A 25,963-nucleotide genomic window follows, 5' to 3' on the forward strand; every position below is an offset into this window, starting at 1 on the left:
ACAAAGCCTCTGCTGGGTGGGAAAATATGTAGACAAAATGAACGTTGCACCATTGTCGGAGCCGAATGGATGATGGCTTCGGTAGAATAGGAAGTATTTTAATAGGTAGCCAACACCGGGCTATTATCGGGCCAATAATAATAAAAATAATAATTGCAAGTTGTCTATATATTTACATATTTATAAAAAAATTAAATATTCATTACAAAGTATACCTACATATCTGTAGGTAAAATATAGTTCTTAGGTTTTTAAGTACTTAACTTAAAAAATCAATGCTTGTTACGTCAAGTTATACAATTTATCAATCAACATCTAAGTACACATACCTACATATGAAAATAAAATACTAAAATGAAACTGTTCTTATTTTTTATTATATGTATATACCCAGGGGTAGCTCTACTTTAGGGGTTTGTAGGGATCATCCCCACATTCCTATTATGTCAAAATACATATTTAATGTTTTTTTTATTATTGGACATAATATACCTACATACTTAATTATATGATTAATGGTATGTAATAATATCATGTCGGATTCCCGCGGCAATAAATAATTAGTACCTATTTACAAAATAAGAAAGCTATGATGTCTATTTCTCGTTGACCGGGATGATTCGTGTACCATCCGGTCTCCGCGGTACATATCTCGTTATACAAAGGATTCGAATGCATTAGATTAGCGTCAGTACGCGCCGACTGGGGAGCAATTTGAATAACCCCGAAGTGAGTAAAAACAGCTTGCTTAGTGTGATTGAGTAATGACTCAGATAATGATATAATTTATTCTAAAAATGTATTATTTAACATATAAAATTACCCATTAATAACAATCATCATATTAAATAGCTTGATACATAATGTATAATATGATAAAGTGGGTAGGTATGCTTAATAATTAATGGCTAAACCCCGCCACCCATAAAGTCGTCCAGCCGCCACTGTATATACCTACATGACCCACAGTGGAAATTAATTAATTATTTTTAATGCTATCTGCTTTGACGGCTGATAATAAAGACGCTACCGATTTGCTTTGAAAATTTATCGGTAGATTACATGTCATATTATGTACAAAAGCGTCATAACGTCACTGTATATTAAATACCTCCTATGTGGTTGAGTCATATTTTGAGCTAATCGAAAAAAACTGTGTTAAAAATAGCCGTAAAAATTATATATTTTTACATTTATAATATTTTTAACATTTTTTGTGGATAGATCCTAGGTAATCATAAATTAAAATTGGATAATCATATTTTCAGATAGGATTAATAATTATTATACATACCTACGTTGAATCATAATATGAAAATACGACGTATTCACATATTATGATTATTTCAATACTGACCTACCATTATTTTGGGAGTTGATTAATTAACAATTTAAGTGAATTGAATGTGATGCTACATACAACCAACAAAGTATGTAATAAGTTATCATTAATGCTGGTTTCATTTTCATCAGGTCTTGGAAGGGATTTTCCGGTTACCTCACATAAAACTTCTACCTTATATTGCGGCGGATGCTCACATAGGATTAATAAACGGTACTTGAATTCAGATGCTCTCACATAGAATTAATTTAATATCGATTTTTTTTTTTAATTTAGTCTTTCCACAAAGTGATATAGGTTACACAGATGGAAGAGAAACAATGCTCTTCACGTGGGTCAATAACTCATTTTCGTCAAAATCACCATATATGAGGTATTTAATATACAGGGACGATAAATTAACATACGGATTATTACAGCTTTTGAACGCATCAGTATTAGTGATAAAATATACCAAGATGAAAATATTACATTACAAATAAACAATTTTCGACATAGGTTTTATAATATTTTTTAAATTCGTTAAATAACATAGTTATAGCCGTATAACGTATAGGTTTGAGTTTCACGTGCTACTTCACGCGCGTTCACTCTGGCCAAGCACTTAAAATTTTAGATGAACCAGCGCTCGAAATGGAAATTTTACGAAAAAAATTTACATAGTTATCTAATTTTATGTGTACTTATTTTATAAAAACAAGTGTGTTCGCCTTTTAGTGATTGGCCTATTTAGCTCTGATGGTCAAGTTAATTTTATCGCGAGACGGAGCGATAATTTTGGAGATTCTATGACCCGGAACGGCGTTTCGGTGTGCTCCGACCATTTCGAGTCCTGAGATGAACGCATCGCAGTCTATGCAACCGGTTTCAAAATGCACGATTTTTCTGATGAAGGTGCTAGTGCATGAAAAACCATGGGTTTTGTAAAAGAAAAACTTTTTAAAGATTTTGGTTAAACACGTCAGTGCTGCCAACCGAATGATTCCGGGAAAAAATTTCAATACTATATTGTACTATAATTATACGTCAAATATGCCAATAATATTATAATTTTGAAGGTTTAAAAACAAGAACATTACATGTTTACATCTTTGTATTATAACCAGCATTATAAAAAGATAGCAACACTGTTTCCCGACCTGGGTTATTGTCTATGTTTGAAGGGGCGTTAAACTAATTTATTGTCTATGATTTTGTGTCACTTTGACAGATAGTAGATTTTCAAGCAAATATTTTTCTATAAATTTTGTTGGTCTTATAATATTACATGAAAAAAACATGGAACAAATTGAAAAAGAGGCCAAAGAAGCCGCACTAAAAATGGTCGTGAATATGATGCAGCGTCCAGGGCAACTCGAAAAGGTATTATCAACAATTTAGATACATTACGATGGTCGCCGAAAGAAGTAGTACATAATTAGGTACTTTAATTTGAAAACAGTTTTTATGTGAGTAGTACTACTAATTTGGATAATTTTATAGTACTCCATATCGTCATAGTGGTTTAAAACCAAACGTATTTTTGGGTTACAGTTGTGTTAGGTTTTGGTTTGGTTTGGTGCTTGGTCTCCAAAGATCTCGATCAGAAAACGATATTGTTAACCATTTTACCATTTATTATGTCTTATTCGAATATAATAACTATATTAGTAGGTATGTATATATTGTCGTTGCGCCTGCAAAATCCGACAAACATTTTTTTGCGAAGATCGGTAATTTAACGCTGTGTGATAGAACGAGAAGCGACAGATGGGCCTGTAAAACCCGTTTTCTAATATCAAAGCTAGTTTAGAAAAAGTTAAAACAAGCTATGTATTTTGATTTAAAAAAGTGGCTTGCAAAATACTCTTAATGAAGTTCTCATACAGCATTTTGAACTACTTATAGGAAAAAACTTACTATTGCACCTGTTAGTGACACATGATGGAGTTTGCACTGACACTAGTGCACATAGTTGATTATTTAGAGTTGATGGTATGTTTTGCTTCATATTTGGCGGATTAGTAAATGAATTGAATCTGTCTCTTCAGGGATAAAATATCAACATTTTAATTCTGAAATCAAACTTTCTAAAAAAACTTTCTTCGTTGTCAAAAGGTATAAAAATCAAGGATGCACTGATATGTTTTCATGCTTGAATGAGAGTGTCTTACCACCAATGAAATATCACTCTCGACTTCAATTAAAAGTGTTATACTTGATCACATTGTCGAATCACAACGATTTTTCAACATATATTTCCCAAACTTAAATGAATACCAAAAGTATAATTGCATAAGAACACTAAATCCTTAAAATATGATCATATTACGTAGGCAGCTCAAGAAGAATTGGTTGGTATTAGGTCGGATAATTCCCTTGAATTCGAATTTAATAACAACAAGAATATCCGTCAATCTCAAAAGCAGCATTGTTAATCATAATTCCTTTTGCGACAACATACTTACCTATACGAAACAGCATTTCCATCATAACTGGCAACAAAAAATAAACACAGGTCGTGTCTTTCAACGGAAACTTTGGAGCAAACCCTGCGAATTAGCATTTCAAAGATTTTACCGGATATTGATTTATTATGTACAATATGCAATAACCGCCCTCTCATAAAATTTTTTTTGTAGGCTGTAGCTGTAATAAATTTGAAGTACCTATAATAATAATTAATGTTAAAGCACTGTTGGTCACTAAAGACTAAAAGTTTTGGGGAGGGGAGAATTGGATTTTTTTTTCTGATTTAGGGGCCCGTGGTATGAAAAAGTTTGAGAAGCACTGAGCTAGACCATCCAAACCTTACGTTATTAAGAAGCTAGATTATAATTTTTTAAGATTTATTATACACCCCCCATGGCAAAAAAGTTGGAGATCCTACAGTATCCTACAGATCAGAGGTTGCGGCACAAACACGGGGAGGTTATGTACAAACTCCGACATATCGATAACTGGACACTACTGTCTCAAAGGAGGAAGCTGGATTTATCCACAATCTACCAATATACACAGAACCGAAAAAAATTGACAAGTCTATGTTTGCGCAATTACAATCCTTAAAGTTATATTTGCATCGAGATTATCATTTCTTTTACCATAATACTTTTATTTTGTTACTTATTTTATTTATTTTCTTATTTTATTACTTATTCTCTGTATTTTTATTTTTAAAAATTATTAACACTTATTTTATGTCATGTCGTGAACGCTTTGAATTTATAATTTGTTATGTTCATTATATGTAAAATAAATAAATTTGATTTGATTTGAAACATTATTCGTAGAATGTTTATCACATTTGAATGGTCAAAGACATAGCTTATAATCAGTATCTTTAAAATTATCTTTAAATGTGTAAATCTTGCCCATTTTTTGAATAATAAAATGCTTAATTCTTGTCAAATTTGGGATCACAGAGATTATCAATATAATTTTTTATTGTAAATATTTCACCATAATAATGTCAACAAAAATTTTACTAATGGTTTTATAAATGCTTTCAAAAATTAATATATATAAAAAATCTTAACACCACTTCACATGGACGTACTGAAATATGACTATATTCTAAAACATTAGAGCGAGAGGTTCAAAAGAATACTATTTTATGCAATAAAAATACTTTATGCAGTCATCAAATGTTTAAAATAAATATAAAGGATAATAAGGCTTCAAAATTATGTAAATAGATTATCTACAACGTTTAAGGAATGTCCAGGATCATGCTTTAAAAATAGCATAAAAGCTCCATTTTGACGTACGCTGAGCATGTGGGCCGTTAAGAATAATGTTTGGTTTGTAGTACTAATTACTACTTTTTATCTTCTTTCAATAAATAAAACGTCACGTGTAATAAATTTGTTTAATTATTTATTCATCCTACTCTGCATATTTTTATTTCTCCTTCACTTGATAATTACTTATTTATTTGTCAACTTTTGGCTGGAAAAGATAAAGGTTTGTCCAAAACAGACCTATTGGCTTGATTAAAGATATTTTACGCATAATGGTTATATAATCAAATTATGCAATTATCATTTCTAACCCGTTGCAAAATCCGCTATGTGGTGCCCCCTCCTACAAAACAGATTTAAAGACCCAAATAAAACCAGCTATGTGCCTTTTACCCACAAAAAAAATATTACGACTAGAGTATTTAGTGCTGACATTTATACCGAATCCGACATAAGAATCTAATTTTCAATTTGCTTTGTAAAAAATGCGAGACATTGTAGAGTAAATCAGTTTTTTTCCTTCTTCTGAAAAGTTGTATTTTTTTTATATAAGTAGCGGATTTCGCAAGCACGGCGACGATATATACTATATATATACAGTATTTCGCGTTGTTTTTGAGACCTTGGTCTTTTTATATCTGAAAACAAAATCAAAACTTAACACATCTTACTGTAACCCAGAAATAAGTAGGTTTTCATTTTAGAAACTAACAGTTTCATAATATTATTGGCAATCTGAATTGAATTATCAGGTCCATGCTAAGGATCCAAATACACATTGAAAAACATGTGAATTTGTCAAACCTGGGCCTCAAAGCTGAATCCCATGATTTCATAAATGGGCACATTGTAATAGTTGAGAAAAATCAAATTAGGAAAATTGTTTTTTTCTTCTCCACTACATGTGTTGTGAGCGTAGAGAGGAACTATAGAAACTGAGTTGCAATGTCATCTGATTCAACCGAGGATCAAACCTACTTAATAACCGTTACCGGCAGAGGTTGGTAACCTTATTACCATAATACAGAATTTGAAAATTGCTTACGGCACATAATAATATAGATATCAGATACTTTCAAAACAGGTTTTCAATTTTTTATAAAGCAAAACAGGTGATGTAAAAAACAATGCGAATTTAATTTCAAGAGTTTCGTGTTGCCAACCTCAGCTTTACCCCTTACACGTTTATATTCCAGATTGAGCAATATAAAAGGCGGATATCTCACAAAAAAGCTGCGGTTGACGCTCAGCTAAAATCGGCCATGCAAAGTCAATTGGACGGTGTTCGTGTTGGACTAAATCAACTGAATGAATGCTTGGATGATATTAAGGATATAAGAGTCAAGTATGTGGTATATATATTACAATATTCACTTAGGAGAGTTTGTCACAAGTGTTAAATGAATTACCGAGGATAAAACTCTGTCAAAAGAATTTGGACTATAAATAGAAGGGGCCTTATAATATGTTATATCAGTTAAGGGGTATATTTTCAAAGTGAACTTGTTCCACTTACTGCTGTTACCACAAACTGTTTACGGTGTTACAGTGCTTTTGTTATTGCCTGTTGGAATAAGTTACTTTTGTAACTAACACCGATTTTGGAGTTGATTTTTCTACTGGATTGAATGCTATTAGGTTCTTCTATACAAAAAATACTTGTTTAAAATGTTCTTTAAATTTTGGCAAGTTGTGGAATAAGTTCACTTTGAAAATACACCCCTCAGTCATGTACATTTGAAATTATTTTATAAACACATGTGTATGGATAAGTTAATAAACCCTCCAAATATTAACATCGGTCAGTTACCATTCCAATTTTCTTAGTCACTGCAATGGCTGCCATTTTTACAACGTTTCTATTAGCTCGTATTCTTGTTTGTCCAGTACAAATCTTGCAATCGATTTTTAACTAACTTCCCGACTAGCTAGACATTTGAAACTTTTAGAATATATCAGAATATGATGCCAATGCATTCTTTTAATACTTTTAGCCATCTTTAAGCAGAATTGAATTCATTTTCAGTTAATTCGGTTTTGTATGGAAAGTTATTTCAGAAAAATCCCTTAAAAGTAAAAGACTATTATTGGTTGCTAAGGGGGTGGTCCTAGCAACTAAATTATTAATATATACGTGCGTTACTATGGAAATCAAAATGACATTTCAGTATTCTATATTTGTTTGTTTGTTTTTTATTTACTTCATATCAAGTACAAGTTTGAGCATATTGAGCATAATAATTCAACAGAAAATTCAAAAGCGTATATAAAAAGTTCTTTTTATCCTGTAATTATTATTTTTATAGTGAGTACTTACTCGAGTGCAGTTATAAAAGTTCTTACATAAATTTTATAGGATTTTTCAACCAAAAAATAATGCTGAAATGTGGTATTATTGGCTGCTTATCTACTCATCGTGACAGTTTGTTTTTTTTATATGGCAAATAAATGCCATAGTAGTGCGTGTCCGGAACTTTGTACGTATGCAGTTTGCTTTTGAAGTAACACAGTTCATCGTGAGATGTTTTATCGGAAATAGATGACCGTATAAAATATTGATATGAATTCCTTATCCTAAATAAACCACTTAAAAATATGTCATAAATATTACCGAAATACAAAGGAAAGACAGAAAAAATAGGTCGGTAAGTAAATTAAAAATGCAATCATAATATCGTATAATTTATAAAAAATTCTGGTGGGTTCTCGTATCAAGTCGTACCGTACCTATCAAATATCTAATTATAATGACAGCGTTATTATCAATTTTTTTTTTTATCTCGATGCTATATGGGAATTTTTTTCCGGTAAGACAGCTCACGGTAAACTGTGTTACGGCAAAATATAATACATACAATTTACACATAACTATAGCAGTGTAGTGTGAAGCTCTCTGCAAATGTACCTGCCATGCAAAGATACTTGTAGCCAACTTAATTAGTGGACTTGAGGTCATTTTTTTGCTTCAATTTCATTCATTTAGGCTCCATCTTTATATAAGAAGGTTTCTTTAACAACTTTCGTGTCGATTTCGAGAAAATTCAATCTATTTTATTCTCGGTCAATCAAATGTGATTTGTTTTTTGATTATACAGAAATATCTATAAATATTTTTTGCACATCTTAGTTATCATTTCAACATGCCATCAATATAATACATTGTGTATCCCTAATCGTAGGGGAGGTATCAGTTATTTGTTTACTCAAGGTGTAGCTGCCATTTATGACAGCACAATAAAATGGGTTCAACTAAATTAGATAAGTATTGATATTATATTCCACTAAATCAAGGGTGATATTAGAAACACTTTGTTTTACATATTATTAATATGATGTCTGTTTAATTTGCTTGGTATATTGTTCTCCAAATACTCACGGTTTATGTAAATGTCTTGAATAAATCTCTATATATATAAAAATCTCGTGTCACGATGTTTGTGGTCGAACTCCTCCGAAATGGCTCAACCGATTTTTATGTTTTTTTTTTATGTATATTTGTTAGGTATGAGAATAGGTCAACAAGTATATTTCATACCACTAGGTGATTAGGGTATCTCTATCCAGAAAAATTTTCATTTATTTTTTTGACAATTTTTTTTTTGTATTTTTTTTATTATTTGGCATAAAAAAATACCTATAACCCCAAATTTTCACTCTCCTACCCCCACCCTCTCATTTTTTAATCGCGATTTTATTATTTTTGTATGAACAAATTTAACCGTCGTTCGTATTTCAAACAGAACGAAATTATTTATGTTGTTGAATGACAGATGGCGCTACGTCCGAGAAAAATTCAAGAAAAGCGTCGCGTCATTTTGACATTTCATTCGGCATATCACAACGCAGTGCGTGCAAAATTTTGTACGATTTATTTTAATTTATCTATTTTTATGTGCGTGTATTACAGTGCACAATGCCAGCAAGATGCAAGGGGGGCCATTTGGGCCGTCGAATGAATAAAGCAACAAACATGAGAAATAGTAGAGCATAAAAAACAGACGAACAAATCCAACAAGATAACAAAAACGTGCGTGTAAGCATGTCGCAATTGCGTGCATCTCAATCACAAGAGGCACGAGCTGAACGAAATCAACAACGACAATTGGAACGGATCCAAACGCGCCGGTTTGTAGTTAACACACGCAGAGATGACCAAATGACCGACAACGCCAACAAGTACATCGAACATTTACATCCGCTTCGTTCCTTCGTCTCGCATTCGAGTACGAGCCAGATATTGAATATTCCGCTCATCCGAAAGTGCTGATTGGTGCTATGAACAAAGAATATCCCCATTGTCATGCACTCAAATTCAAACATGAGTCAGCCGGGATGTGTTGCGCATCAGGAAAAGTGCAACTACCAGAAATTGAGATACCACCAGAACCATTGAACGGCTTGCTCATCGGCACGGTTCCAGATTCAAACCTGTTCCTGAAGTCCATTCGCACATTCAATTCATGCTTCCAAATGACTTCGTCCAGAGCAACAGAAATAGTTCACAATACTGCGGCAAATGGTCAACAATTCTATTCTACATTAATCAAAGGCCAAGTATACCACAAAATAGGCTCATTGCTGCCAATGCCAAATGAACCACATACATTTTTACAAATCTACTTCATGGGTGCGGCGGTGAGGACATCAATCATGTGGATGCACGTTGCGGCTACAATAGCCTCAATTCGCCTAATACCAGGCGCATCGTCGGCGAACTGGACGCCCTGTTGAATGAGCACCATGAATTATTGAAATTCTTCAAAGTACACATGCACGAATTGCAAAGTGACAATCACGCTATTGTCATCAATGCTGATAAAACACCAGCTGGAGAGCACGTACGTCGATTCAATGCGACTGTTGTTGACGACATTGCTGGAATCATGGTTTGGCGACCGCACATCGACGCGAGAAATCGTGATTCGAAGAAGAAACAATAATCTGGAGTTCATCGCTGACACACACCGTTCATACGACGCTCTCCAATATCCGCTAATTTTTTGGAAGGGACAAGACGGATATTGCATAAACATTAAACAACGAGATCCTGTCACAGGTCATTCATTCATTATGAACATCATTACTAATTTTGAATTGAGAAAATGAATGGTTGATGTTTTTTTGTTTTTATCGGCGGTCATCGTCTACAGCGCTCTATTCCTCTTTCTGTCATAGATCCCATCCCCACACACTTACGATACATTCGTTATTTTTTATTTAACAACCAAAATATTCACTAGAAACATCGCTCTAAATGGAAAAATTTACGAACCGGAGCGCTCGACAGTTTTCTGGAGATTTTTACATAGTAAAGTTATCAAAGTTTATGTGTTTTTTTCATAAAAATAAGTGTTAGATTTTCTATTATATGGACTATCCAGCTCAGACGGTCAAATTATCTATTCCACGAGACGGAGCGAAAATTTTACCGATTTCACGAATAGGAACGGCGCTCTGGTGCGTTCCGGTTCATTTCGAGCCCTGACTATAAATAATTTATATGGCAGAACAACGTTTGCCGGGTCAGCTAGTAATTCATAATTTTCTTGAAATGTAAACAAACAAATTATTGATTTAAAAATTAGTGAATAATAACTTTATTATCATGCCTAAATCAATGAATGTTATATTGCTTATAGGCTCGATTCTCTCGAAGGTGGTCTCGGTTCAGTAGCCTCCTTGTGCGGTTCCTTACAAGCTGTGAGGGAAGAAAACATGAGGCACTCTCAATATGTCACCGCAATGGACAGTTTAAAACACATATTTACAGTTCCCGAGAGTGTAGAGAAGACCAAGCAATGGATAAGTGAAGGGAAACTCTTGCATGCTCATCAGGTACGGGCAAATCATTCTACAGTGGGACCATAGCCGATTCGCAAGTGTATTGGTGTTGTTTGCCACAACGTCCATTTCAATGCTAGCAAACAATACCACTACAACCCCAAATCGCTTCTGCCATACCCATGGTGCCGTTGTATAGTGATTTACCTATATATAATATACGTTGAATAAAAAAAATCATTATTTCCATCTGCCATAATTCGAAATTAGCTACAATTCAAAATTCTCTACAATTTTTACCTCACAAAATTCCATTTTTGTCATATTTAGTTTTTGGATTACACCGTGTGTCCTTCCTTTCTTCTTTACTCAATATTTCTCAGGTTGAAACCAAGATACTTGGCCGGAATAATGGATATTTTTTGCATTTAGTAAAGGGAACCATCGAAATACATCGGAATCTTGGAAATAGAGACAAACTAGATTTAAAAACATTATGACTCCGGTTTTTTCAGCAATATCCAATGTTTGATTGTGTATCTCTAATCGGAACTCAACTTATTGAGTTACTACTAATTAAAACTTTTATTGTGCGGAAGAATATTCACAAAAAATAAAGACACAACTATTTTTAATTACCAGTTCATGTTTAATCATTGTTTAATGATGGAATCCATGGAATCAAAAGGAACAAGTGAAAAAGTGACTCATTTGTTTCAAAACAAAATATGAAAATAATAAAAAGTGAAAGCGTGACTCATTTGTTTTAAAACAAATGAAAATGCAGTAAACTGCATTACCGCTCGAGCTGTCATTTATTATTTTCACCAATAAAATTGATGTCACTGCACAACTAAAATAGTAAACTTTTACCTCCTTTTTAGTCTAAAGCCAGCTAAACCAAATCCTTTTTTACTAGGGCGGTGTTTGCATTTATACGCCTGACACTCGGTAAATTATCCCTTAAAGGAAGAAGGAAGGACATGTAGTGACAATCGAAAAACCAAATACATTAAAACACATGTTTCAAAATTCGTGATTCAAAAAGTGAATTTTTACATAGGTATTATGTCAATCTAATTATATTTTTGGTTTTTTAATAATACTGTATTATTTCAGTGTCTGACAGACTTGGAAAATTCAAGAGACGATCTTCTTTACGAACTTCACAAGTTGCCGAATCAGTCGAATCATGATAAAATCATGCTGAAAGCATACTTTGAGGATGTGGAGACCTTATCAAATTTATTGGATAAGCAAATTAGGCTGATTCTCGGAAGGACTTTGAATACAGTTAGAAAGGAACCGACTGTTATTGTCACCGCACTCAGATTGATTGAGAGAGAAGAGAAGCGTGATCAACTTGCACTCCAGGTACCTAACGCACCTAAAATTTTATCACATAGTATGTACTGTGAAGTGACACACCCACAATTTTATCTCTATTTATCTATCTCAATTTTATCTCTTATAATATATATAATATTATGATAGATACAAAATGTGCTCTGGGTTTCTCTTGGTCTGTTTCCTCGTCTTTGGTTTGTCTGGCTTGGGAAACCCTTTTGGTAGTTATCCTTTTTACTGCCGGTAGGTGTATGTATGACGGTACCTTGCACGCCGTGAATTTTATTGCAAAAATAAAAAATTAAAATCAATTTACATTTCAAGTGGTAAAAACGAATTCTGTTTCAATTCTGGGTATGTGACGATAATCCCAATATATGTCGTTGTGTGTTCAACATATTTGTATGTTTAAAATAATTGATTTACATTAGTAAAATCCCGTTTAAAGCGGGACGTCCTAAGATATCATTTTTGTATGAGCGCCGTTCCGTTAACGGAAAAGTTCGCATCTTAAGACGTCATTGGCAGCCATCCAGTTAAACTACTGCCAGCATAGCTTTTAGAGTCACCAAAAAACTCAAGCCCTATCACCACGACAAGGTGGAGATCCCAGTGAGGGGAATAATATTGATATTTTATATTAAACGTTAAGATATATTTTTTTTCTTTAAAATTATTAATTTAATTGATTGTTTGCTGACCATGGGTGAATAAAATTTTATTTATTGTAACTAACTTCCTTCGCATGAATATGATTGTAAAATTTATTTGGTTTGTTTTCTTTTCGACAGCAAGAAAAACAGAGTGGATTCATGCCTCCGGGTAGACCAAAGAACTGGCGAAAGAAGGCATTCGATGTCCTAGAATGCTCTGTAGCGACACGCATCGAAGGCACCAGAGTGGACGAAAGGGAAGACAATAAGATGTGGCTGGTGCGATATTTGGAACTCACAAGGCAGTTGATACTCGAGGACCTTAGGGTTGTGAAGACCCTATGTGTTCCATGCTTCCCGCCACATTACGATATAGTGAACAAGTACACCCAAATGTACCACAGCTGTTTGTCCACTTGTGTAAGCGTTTTATTTTGTCATACATACTTACTTTTGAGGATCTGACCACCACCCAGCATTTCGAACAATCTCTGTTACATACTTATCTTACTAGTACATATTATTATTTCATATCAGTATCTGTGACTATACCGTTATTCTGCTGAAAATGTACCATTATGTTGTTTAGTGCCTTCCAGAATGTTGAAAGCTTTATTGCTCATTTGACGAAGAGATAGTAAGGTTCAGATTCTATATTTTATAACTGAACATAGATAACTGTTTAATAATCTGCAACATTTTTCGATTGGAGGGCTTCCCTGATGTATCGTCGCTGTAGGCATGCGCGGCTCCCTAATTAGGTCAATTAGTCAATGACCTCCCAAAATAAATACCTTACAATCGACAGAATAATATTAATAATATCTACAATGTCATATATAATAATAATCGGTGGATTTGAAATTATAAGGCGTACGCTTGTTTTTGTTTTGTATTCTCGATAGGCGAGAATTCCCCGCCAATTGCCGGACAATTCAATTCTTGACCCAAAATTAATATTTTTATAAAATTTTCTCTCTCATTTCTCATACATTAGACAGAGAAAGATAAATTCAATATTCGACGCTTTGAGTTCCAAAGATCCGTGCATTAGAGGCGTCTCGCCCATTGTCCGAGTGTGAAACAAAACATATTTTCAGCTAATTTTGCGAAACAGAATGATAAAGTCGACTGAATTATGGAGTCCCATGCTTCTGCCACGCCGAAAATTATTGTATACTGTATTTTGTTCTGACAGTTGACAAGTTTCGGCGAATGTCTTTTGGTTTTTTTAAACGTATTTAAATAGTTTTTGGTGTAGTTATTATACGAATTTACACACAAAGTTTGGTTTTTAGTGATTTATTACATTTTCGTGAAGTTTTGTGGAATTCACGACGGTTTATTTGTTTGAACTGACACAAAATGTCTAATTCAGTGGATTATATTTTAAACGAAATAAAGAATGGGACATTTAACTATGATAAACGTCTACAAGCGAAGATATTAGGCAGGTACATGCCGGATATGAAAATAATTCAAACAACAAAAGAGAAAAGCAAAGATGTTAACAGATATTTCAACAAGAAAAGCTATCATTTTTGTGAATGGATATGTGGTTGCAATGAAAGGAATTTATTTTTTTGTTTTCATTGTTTAATTTTTGATTGCAAAAATGAAAAGCAATGGACAGAATTTGGTGTTGGTGATCTAAAACATCTTAAAGAAAAAATAAAAAAGCATAGCAAGTCAACAGCACACATAAATAATTCTATGAGTTTTGTTTTATTAGGAACAACAGACATCCGAATTCAGTTAGATAGTGCATACCGCAGATCGATTGCTGATCACAATGAAACTGTCGATAAAAATCGTTTAATTTTAACAAAAATTTTAAAGTGTATTCAATTTTGCGGATCGTTTGAGCTGGCCTTACGAGGCCATGATGAGTCTAAAGAGTCTGATAATCCTGGTATATTTCGTGGATTAATAAATTTCATGCAGGAAATAGATATTGTTATGAAGGAGCATTTAGAAAGGTCAACTTCATTCAAAGGAATTTCGAAGACTATCCAAAACGAATTGCTAGATTCAATATTAAAAGTCACTCAAGAAGAAATTAGATGTGACATAAAAAAATCTAATTACGTAGCTATTCAAGTTGACGAAACGACAGACAGCTCTACAAAAACGCAAATGGTTTTCGTTGTTAGATATTTAAAAGACAATATAGTATGTGAAAGATTTTGGAAGTTTGTAAATCCAGAGGTGTGCACGGCAACAGGATTAACAGAAGAAATTTTAAAAGAGCTGAGAATCTTGGAAATTCATCCTCGACAGCTAATAGCGCAAAGCTACGACGGAGCGGCAATAATGAGTGGAAAAACTGGAGGAGTTCAGACGAGAGTCCGCGAAACTTTTCCACTAGCACAGTACATCCATTGTTATGCTCACCAATTTAATTTAGTTATGCAAAAAGCATCCACCATAACCACTGGTCTGAAAGTTTTTTTTGCCACCGTCCAATCATTTTCTGTCTTTTTTTCGAGATCACCAAAAAGAACGAAAATATTAGATGAATTCGTCAAAGTGCGTCTACCGAAAGCAGCTCCAACTAGATGGTGCTTCAATGCTAAATGTGTGGAGACAGTTTTTTTGTACCGAGAAGACATTTTACAGTGCTTAAATTCAATACTGGACAGAGAAAATGACACCAATACCCTAAGTCAAGCCCAAAACTTAATAAATAATTTGGAAAAAAACACTTTTATTTATTGGTTAACTTTTTTTCACAAAATAATGCCTCATTGTCAAATTTTATTTAAACAAATGCAAAAAAGAAACTTAGACGCTATTAAGATAAAAACATACATCGATAATTTTAAAAAATATATTTCCGAAATCAGAAATGAAGCTAGCACTAATCCGAATTCCAGCTGTGCAACGGGTGACCATAAAAAGAGACGGATAGATGACAATAGCAACGCAGTAGCAATTGAAGTCTGTGATACAATTATAGTGGAAATAGAAGCACGATTCACATCCAACGATCATCTCATTATATCCGATTTGTTCAATAAAGAAAATTACGCTGATTTTAAAAATAATTTTCCCACAAGTCAAGTAAATTTGGTAAAACAGTTAGAAGAAATAAACATAACCAAGTTAAAAAATGAATTATTGGTGTTTTATCAACGAGATGATTTGCATGGCGCTAATAGTGCAGTTTCTCTTCTACATTTTTTACTCAGCAATAATTTCAATGAAACATTTTCCGAGTCGATCAAAGTTCTCCAATTTATTTGCGTCATACCAATGACAACAGTTGAAAGTGAAAGATGTTTTTCCACTCTCAAAAGAATAAAAACCTTTCTACGCAATACGATGGGCCAAGATAGACTGACCGCTCTTGCAATGCTCAGTATTGAAAAAAAATATGTGGGAAAAATAGACAATTTTTATAATCGTGTGATTGATGATTTTTCAAAAAGTAAAGAAAGAAAAGTGGACTTAATTTACAAAAAATTATAACGCGTTGTGTGCAATTTCGGTTAACGATGGGTTGGCGTTATGAAAAATGGACATTTTTTGAAGGGTAAGTAGGTACCCACCTATAACAATTTCTAGCACTTATTATATAATGTATTAAAAGTCAATTTGCAATACGTCTTTTAAGTATACAACGAAAAGGCAAATTGAAATAATATATTCAAAATTGACCTACCAGTTTTTCGGGCCTAAGGCCGCCAATGGCTGTAGGATTGGTTTGTCCAATAGACCAAATGTCAAATGTTCAGGAGACGAAAGACAAATTTCATTATCCTATATTTAAATACATGGAAGTTTTTAAATTGTTGTTTTTACAGCGTATGAATGCTGTATTCATTACAAAGTAATTTAAAGAAAAGGATGGTTCTGTTCCATTTAGATACAAAAAATCATTCTGCATTAAAAGTTCGATTCTTCTCTTCGCAAGTCGCCTACATTGTTTCCAAAATAGTCACATAATTGCCTCATCTACAGTTAGCACATTCTGCAAATGTGACATAGGTACCTCGATGAGGGTCATCAACAAAACCTGGTTAGCAACGCCGCGAATTTGCAACTGTAAACGGGCGTAAATAGCGAGTCATAAAAATTAATGGGAGTTCAGCGTCAGTATCAATACCAGAGTAGTGATCATAGTAGTGCACTCTATCATCGTGCCTCGGACTGAACCGATCTCACTGAGCAGTACACTAGCATAACTTCCCGGACTGAGCATATCTCACCTCATAGTGTCTGGCACTGTTAACTTTGCATCTGTATTATGTACATGGACTTAGATAAAGTTCTCTTCTGCTACAATTTATTTGTTTAGAGTTCCTTTAATCCGTCCTTCGCGGCTGACAAGACAACCGCGAACTTTGGCTGTACACTGAACGTCTCGATGGAAAGTATATATAATATGAATATTTTCCTCATCTTTTGATTTCAGTTGACGGAAGTAATAATGAATGGAGTTGAAGGCAATGAATATGTTTCATTGCTCTCTTGGATTTTGAACACATATCCTGGACCTGAAATGATGTCACATCCCGAATTGAACATTGATTTATCTGGTTTCGACCCGTTGCTGACGGACCAATTGTTAAATGAAATGCAAGATCAATATCTTCAGGTAAATATCAATTAATTTAACCATTTCAGCATCGTGATATATTATCAACATGTATAATATATTATAACTACACAATCAGCCACAATAAATAATTGTATCTGTAGACAAATTCACAAGTGTATTCAATAAACTATTATTTATTATTCAATATTACTGAAGAATTCAGTACCTAATTAAAGAAATGGTAAAAAAATTCTCCATCATTAATTAATACAATATAATTTTTTCGTTTACGATTACTCGCGACAATGCGATTTTCGTAGCTGTCAAAAATCATTGCTTCAGTTAAAAGAAGATTTAAAATAATATTCAAATTTAAGAATTATTATCGATATAATTTTCTCTCATCTCATCATCTGTTGAGTTTTATTGTCCATGGTGCTCAATTCTTTGTGAACCTTTTTTTTTGGTATTGGCAATCATGGGGGGTCGACCAGAAAAGTGAGATACACACATTACAAATTTGCTCTAATAGTAAAAAAAAGCAATGCAATTTTTGATTATTGTATGTCAATACTGGAGAACTCCATAATTCAAGTGTATGTGTTAAAAAATCTTTAAAAATACACTGAATACCTACCCTTAATTTAATATTTGGAAAATGCTACTGTAGAGCATCACACTGCCTTGAACCTTAGCGATGGGTAGGTGGTTTGCCAAATATCCTGGCCTGGAGGCCCGCTTTGGAATGTGGGGGCCATGTTGGCAATATATTCAAACTGTATACTGACTATATACAAATAGACACAGTATCTTTTAGGTTTAGGCAGTGAAGGATGTTTGCAGTGTACATCGGGAATTAGAGATGTTTGTTGAAGATGGCGAAGACTCATATTATATTGCGGTGTTGATGATAATAATAGATGATTGAATATTTCAGCGAATGGAGAGCAACTGCATGGAGTGGATGGAGAAAACGGTGGCATCGGAACAGGTAGACTGGGCTGCGGGTGGTCCGCCGGAGCAAGAGCCACACACGTCCGCTTTCCATACACACGCTCCAATCATCGTGTTTCAGATGATTGATCAGAATTTGCAGGTTAGAAAAGTTCTCACATAATTATTACACCATTTATCAAGGTAGCTCGCTAAAATAGATTTTGTTCTATGTTGTTGCAAAGTCCAATATGATGGGGAGATAATAACATAATATAATATTATTTAGACCCCATTATGCATTGTAGTGGTGTCTTCCAAGTTTATTTTAATTTCTGTTTGAATGATATTTTTTAAAGTACTTACCTGATGAATAGAGTGTCTACATTATGTAAAACCAACTAACTAAGAACATTATGCATAGATCAAAATGGAATGACAGATAACAAAACAGTGATTAACATGGCAATTTCGCTTTCTGTGATTAAAAATGTTGGTATTTTAAAAATCATGCTTTTCTGTAAGTTATAAAAAATATTTAAATTGATATATACAATAGTAATATGTAGTATGAAAATTAATGAATATAAATTGAAAAATTATAAATTGATAGTTTTATTGGAACAACTTAACCTTGAAATTATGCAGATTGCGATTGGTAATTTAATTATTCTTACCGTCATTATTTTCGGCTGGTGTCGCTCTAACTACATTTTCTGCTAAAAATATTGATCTTTACGCTTATGTGGTATGTTTATAATCTTTAAATAATTTAATAGTTGCTGTATCATTGGTTAATTGAATAAAGTTTCCCCAGCGCTGTTATTATTTTTTATTGAAATGGTACCACAGAGGTGTTCATTAATATTATTCACAAAATTCGCTATTGATTTAATGATTAAATGCTTCCAAATTATTCATTCTTATTGTCAAATGTGTCATGTCACCAGTCATGGTGTTTGCTTAGATAATCAGTTGTCAATTGAATCTTGAGTCGTCCGAAACTATATATCTGGATTCTTAAAAAACGTAATTATTTGATAGCAACTGTTACTTCAGTTTCAACTTGTTTGTTGTTATGGCTACATATTTATTATTTCTTATTTATCCGAACATCGAATGATTAATGCATAAGTCGAAGTATTACTATGCATGAGGCACTTAATTCTATAAGCTTATTGGCAAACAACAGATTGTGTTTTAATCTTACTACATGTAATATAATATCACTGTTAATATTAATTGCAGGTCACCACAACAATTAGTAAGCAGTTGACATTTAAAGCACTCTTGCTAAGTATTGATCAGGTTACGAGGTACGGCCAGATGTACCGTGATGCTATCATACAGTTCAAGGTATATAAACATACATAAACACTTCTCCTTCTTCCGATTTATGGACACTGTAACTGCGGTCTCCTTCCAACTCTTCTTCACATGTTTGTCATGGCATATACAATAATAATTTGAAATTACCTTATTGCTATTTATTAATCTTACAAAAATAATTGTATTAAAATTGGTTCATTTTTCCTAGAGTAAACATTTCAAGGATCGAAGCCATGCTCCGTATTTCACTCAGCATATTATCACTGTGGTCAATAACTGCCAGCAAATGCAAGATTTAGCGAGGCAAACGGAACGAAGATACTGGCCGAGGGGTGAACATCATGCCGGAGCTGATGCCAAAGTTGAGGCTTTGCTCAACACTTTTGCGGTAAGCAGCTATGTAATTGAAAACTAACATATCGTAGGCATTCTGGCAATATGTCCAATCTACAGAATTAGCATTATTCGGGACAGCAAGAAAACTGATTTATTGATTTATTTTATATGACACTAAATTTTTTTATTATCAATTGCATTGGGTTTATTTTAGTGGTTGTAAATATGAGTGGACTGTATGGATGTTAGGACCGTGTCCTGTACGTATGCAGTTCGCCATATCACACTTCACCATGATATGTTGTATCGGAAATATTTGGCCGTATATTAAAGACCGTCCAACCTTTTTGGGTCGTATAGTACTGACATGAATTTCATGTCTAAATAAAACATGTTTCTTGTCGGTTTTCACTATACAGGAAGCTAGCAGCAAACAAATTTTGAAAATAGCTGATATACTGTATTATTTGTTAGGTTAGGTTAGGTTTTCATTCTTGAATTCATGAATTTTGTCAAAATCAGCTATGAAAATTGAATTAATGTTCAATAATTGTAAAATTGGAGACCGTATAGTAAACGTCACCTCTTTCCGATAAGAAAGCTCACAGCGAACTGTGCCACGGTGAAATGTTTTATGTATAATTTACATGTAACCTGTTCGGACGGCGGATAGAAAACTAATCATCTATCTATGTTAGTCAAACTTTAGTTGAAGTCAAATGGAATAGTACAAAATTTAAATCAATTAGAATTTAAATTCAAATTCCATCAAGTAGGTGTAGTGCATAAGGTGCTGGCCTTCCATCCCAGAGTTCTGGGTTCGATTCCCGGTGAGGTCAAAATATATTTACATAATCTAATATGTAAATTCCTCAAGCCTGGGAGTTTTACCACTATTATTGGGCTTCACGGTCTGTTGTGGTGTTTAATAAAAAAAAAAAAAAAAACTAAACCTCATCACATTTTCTTTCATGATACAATTTTTCCATGTGGCGCATTCATCTTGAAAATGAGAATTTTGCCATTCTTGGTAGTATTGACCTGTGTGTCCCTGATAACTATCTTAGAAATCGAGAGCATCAGCTGTTTGTTTTCCCAAGGTGCAGAACTAACCTGCCATCGGTAATGCTAATTGGGAGGGCAAAAACTCAAAGATATTGACATATTCCACCTACGTGCGAATGAGTATAGGTGGACATTATTTTATAAATTCCTAAAATAGGGTCTGCTTAGCTCATTTGGTGAACTTTCTTGTTTCTAATTTATAATTTTTTGTATGTACACTTTTCTACTGTTTAATAACTTAATACTGATCTATTTTTTTTTTATGTAATACCTACTGTTTTAATAATATTTCATTGTTTCTGAATGTCATGTTGTGAATGTCTTGTAATGTTCACTATATCCCGAGCCTAATACTACAAGGTTCTAAGTGTTCGTTTTTGGAAAAACAAACTCAACAATGAAGTAGTATTCTAAGCTGCCACATTGTTACTTTTGTTTCGTCAAGGACAAACACTTAGAACCTTGTAGTTCTCCACTCGCAATATGTTAAAAATAAATAAGATTTTGAAATCTTGGTGAGAAGCGGTCGGTTAACTGCAATATGATTTTTTTTGAAAAAAAAATATAATTTTTAATTGATTGTTCTGTAATAAATAATCTGTAAAACTAAAATTTAAATCAGAGTTTTGTATGGTTGGTCTGATGTGGTGGCCATACACTCAAGAAGTGTATATTGTGGAACACTTTACCTAACTGATTTTATATTTTCAGAGTCTACGTAACGAAGCAGTGAGATTCCTTTTGGAAGAATCATTCTTGGATCTTGAGCAACATTTTGAAGACCTCTTCACAGTAAAATGGGCACAGTCGTCTATTCCAGTCGACACAATTTGTGTCACATTAGAAGACTATTTCCAAGATTACAATCATCTAACTCCCAAAAACTTTGACTATGTTATTACCGAAGCTTTAAACCTTGTCTCCAAAAGATACATCACCGCCATGCTCATGAAGAAAATGGTTTTTAAAACTGCCGAGGAGAGTCAGGTTGCCGCCAATAAAATAACACGAGAAGCAAGTCAGATGAAGGCACTTTTCCTGAGGATTGCACCGGAAGTCAGCAACATTGAGTGGCCTTTTGAGATTATTAATATGTTAGCAGAGGTGAGTTCTGGATGAGATATAATCCATTTTTTAAGGATGAGCAGTGGCAAAGAGTGGAGGTAGGCTGTTAAGATTCGACATAAACAGTACACATTAAATTTCAGTCAGTTATACGTAGGTATTTGTTTTTATTGAACTACGACTACAATTTACAAATGGTGATTGTTAGTTTCTAAAATTCAATTAAGCCCTGCCTAAACCAAATCATAATAGTTTTCGTATGCTATTGGCGATCCGACAAAATAGTGCACACTTTTTCATTCATACTTATTTATTTTCATTGAATAAAAAATATATAATATTACACATGTTTTTGGTTAGTTTTTTAAAATTCATTAGGACCTGCCTAAGCCAAACCATAATAAATAAAAAATATTATTCTATCCATAGAATATCCAAAATTCTATGATTTAATAGCAAAATTTTATAGATACCTAGACAAATATTTTTTGACTATTATTGATTATGGCTTGGTTTCCCAGGGATTAATTGAATTTAAAAAACTAACCAACACCATCTGTAAATTGTAGTTTTAATTCAATGAAAACATACATACGTATGACTGACAAAGTTTAGCGTGCACTATTTATGTTGGATCTTAATAGCCTACCTCCACCCTTCGCCACTGAGGGGGAGCATAATGTTACTAGCTGTGTTTAGTGTTAGAATACAACAAATGCAATTTAATTTACTTTTCTGAAATATACATTTTAAAATATTTTCTTTAATGCTTTCGCTGCTGAATAGATAATGAGATTTTAATTGCCCCCTTTAAAATGCACGTTAATTACATCGATCGGCCGCCTGGTCATTACGCACCGTGTGCGTCTTCCGCGTCCAAAGTATTAATGTAGACATTAAAAACAAAAATAAAAAAAATTTAATTCAAAGATAAACTTCAATAAAAAAATCTCTTACAATTGCATTCATTAAACATCCGATATTTATTAGTACACTGAATTTCAGTAGCGAGGGGTGCAGGTAGGCTGTTAAGATTCGACATAAATAGTGCACACAAACTTTGTCAGTCATACATATTTGTTTTCATTGAACTAAGAATACAATTTGCAGATGGTGCTGGTTAGCTTTTAAAATTCAATTAAACCCTGCCTAGCCAAACCACAATAGTTTTGGTATGCTATGGGCGATCTGACAAAAACAGTAGTTCAGTCATATTTATTTGTTTTCGTTGAATTAAGAATAAGTACATATTATTACAGATGGTGTTTATTAGTTTTTCAAAATTCTTTAGCCCTGCGTAAACCAAACTATAATTGATAAAAAATATTCTTCTATCTATAAAATATTTAAAATTATGCCATCAAACCATACATAATTTTAGATATTTTATAAACAAATTTTTTTTGACTATTATGTACCTGGATTAGGCAGAATTTAATTGAATTTTAAAAACTAGCAAACACAATCTACACATTCTAGTCTTTGTTCAATGAAAACAGATACGTTGGACTGACAGAGCTTATTGTGTACTATTTATGTCGGATCTTAACAGCCTACTTCCACCCATCGCCACTGCTGTATTATATGGTTATTTTTATCATTAAAATGTCAGTTAATAAATTCTTTTGAAGACCATAATATTAGGCTATTAGTTTTAAAGTCAGTTAACTCCATATTCTGTCATTTTGATGAAATCGCAAAATCTGTCATGCACATCTAGACGACTGTAAATGCAATATTTTCTTTTTTGAAACATTAGAGGTAAACGATTAGAAAAAGTGAATCGTGAAATAAATGTTTTTAACGTCATTAAAATTAATAAAAAATCATGTTTAATGTTGGTTGAAGAATTTAAAAAAAATGGCGGTTGATGTATATAACCGACTTGGCATTCAACTTTCCGGTTTAATACTATTTTGCTAACAACTCTGTAGCTGAATTTAACATTTTATTATTCTACGATGGAAAAGTAATTACAATATTAGAATTAATAAAAATATCGAAAAAAGTATGAATGGAGCAAACCGACTTTGAAACCGATACTAAGATTTTTGAATAATTCATAGTTAAGTATTTTACATTTATCCAGGCCACTGTGGATGTAATGTTTATTGAAATTTTTTAGGTTCTAAAATGCTTGGACATTGACATGCTGTCTCTGGATTTGCACAAACTTCTTGATAAGTGCCCTGAAATAACTGAAGACCATCTCATTCGACTCCTGAGTCTGAGAGGAGATATTCCACGTGGAGACATTAAGGAACTCGTCACATATATTGTTAGCACAACTAAAGGAACTCGCCAGCCACAAGCAAACAGCATATTCAAGCAGATCGTATTTAGCGATAGAATGCTCTCTCATTTCACTTTGTAACGAATTATGTAAAATTTAGTGGTATATTGTTTATGTTAATATTTATCTATTAAAGAAATTAATTATAATATTGAATTGTTAGTTTTTTTTCCCTTTCCACTTATCTCGGTCGTCCTCATCGTTCAGGATTGTGACCCCTCTGAAATGCAGCCATTTTCTGTGCGATCAAGACTCATTACCCCTCCCCTCTTGGTCCTCTGCTGTTCTAAGTTTCCGAAAAACAACCAAAGACATAGAGAAATTGAAATTGAATTGAAAGATGAGACTTTTTGAAAAAAATACTGTTTGGATATCAGGAGTATCAGGACTACTGGATACCGGACATCTGGATGCTGCACATATGATTGAAATGCACGAAGAAATATATGTACACTACAAGTGTTGTAGACCGACATTGTGCGAACTTTTATAATAATGAAATACCAGTTGTTATAATAAAATATACCCAGCTTCTCTAAACCAATTCCTACCTCCACATGTACCTGAATCCTAGAGATTGGATAACCAACCTAAGTACATAGGCGGTCAGGGCTAACGGAAGAGGGAGAAATGTCTTGGGGATTGGGCGTGGAACTAACAACCTCTTCCCGTAAAGCTCGTTACAAAACCAATCAGAAGCAGCCTCGGACTTGAACTGACTGATTCATGAAGGACCTGGCTTAACATCAGCACCGGATCGTCTGGGAGAAAGTATCTGGAGGAGGTCAAGATCACAGATCTCCTACGGGACACAATTGAAATAAAGTAGGGATGTTCGATTCATGGAATCGATTTGATTCAAGTAATAAAAATTTGATAGTAAAACTATAAAAATCATCTTAAAGCTGATTGATTTCAATTTTCTTTCTAAATCAAATTGAAATTTCCCCGAGAAAATATAAATAAATGTAGGTAATAGTAACTTTTATTCTAATTTTTATGGAAAACTATGACAATTATTTTTATTTGATACAAAGAAAATTGAAACTGTAAATCGATTTTAATTGCATTATTATCCATAACTTAATAGATCAAAAGCAAAAGAGCTTCTCTCCATCACATATGCACATATAAATAGAAGCAGAGTTTTGAGGGATTTTAGGTAGGTACCTACATTATCAATTTTATTAATTAATATTATTTGAGTGTACTACCTTAACCATTGTTTAAATGAAAAATAAAAAAGTTATTTGATATAAATTGTGTATTTCAAAAAAAGGAGAGACGCTCTTTTGCTTCTCACCTGCTCATTTATACCAATGTTGTAAAATGTGAAATGTTGAAAATGATACCTACTTACCTATATCATTTTGCGAACGAAAAAGTGAAGCAAGAAGTGTACATATTATTTAAAAAGTTTTTTAACATTTTAAAAATTACATTTTCATACGATGATTTCTTGCGGGCGTAAATCCCAAACATCACAAACCGTAAACAGAAATCGGCCTTGGTGATGGAGAAGATGGAGATGGAGAGATTTCTTAAGAAATTATC

At 33.2% G+C, this 25,963-nt stretch overlaps 2 protein-coding genes across 2 annotated transcripts in view; one reads left to right on the forward strand and one right to left on the reverse strand.

Annotated features, from left to right (window-relative positions):
- Window positions 1-25,963, reverse strand: part of LOC147078717 (uncharacterized) — an 869,452-nt gene that overhangs the window by 747,715 nt on the left and 95,774 nt on the right. The window lies entirely within an intron of this gene.
- Window positions 2,523-24,556, forward strand: Sec6 (Exocyst complex component Sec6). The gene is made up of 11 exons (XM_085960398.1): window positions 2,523-2,704; window positions 6,261-6,409; window positions 10,704-10,899; window positions 11,965-12,219; window positions 12,984-13,265; window positions 17,263-17,445; window positions 18,326-18,484; window positions 19,570-19,677; window positions 19,859-20,038; window positions 21,763-22,155; window positions 24,242-24,556. The coding sequence occupies exons 1-11, from the start codon at window positions 2,621-2,623 to the stop codon at window positions 24,488-24,490; spliced, it is 2,238 nt and encodes a 745-aa protein (XP_085816524.1). The 5' UTR covers window positions 2,523-2,620; the 3' UTR covers window positions 24,491-24,556.

The sequence above is a fragment of the Rhyacophila brunnea genome, unplaced genomic scaffold, assembly GCF_057557595.1.
Source record: "Rhyacophila brunnea isolate RB1 unplaced genomic scaffold, BYU_Rbru_1.0 scaffold_11, whole genome shotgun sequence".
Classification (NCBI taxonomy): Eukaryota; Metazoa; Arthropoda; class Insecta; order Trichoptera; family Rhyacophilidae; genus Rhyacophila; species Rhyacophila brunnea.

Coding starts and splice junctions, on each gene's coding strand:
- Sec6 (XM_085960398.1), top strand. CDS start 2,621: ATGGAACAAATTGAAAAAGAGGCCAAAGAAGCCGCACTAAAAATGGTC. Junction 2,705..6,260: donor GTCCAGGGCAACTCGAAAAG/GTATTATCAACA, acceptor TTTATATTCCAG/ATTGAGCAATATAAAAGGCG. Junction 20,039..21,762: donor CTTTGCTCAACACTTTTGCG/GTAAGCAGCTAT, acceptor TTATATTTTCAG/AGTCTACGTAACGAAGCAGT.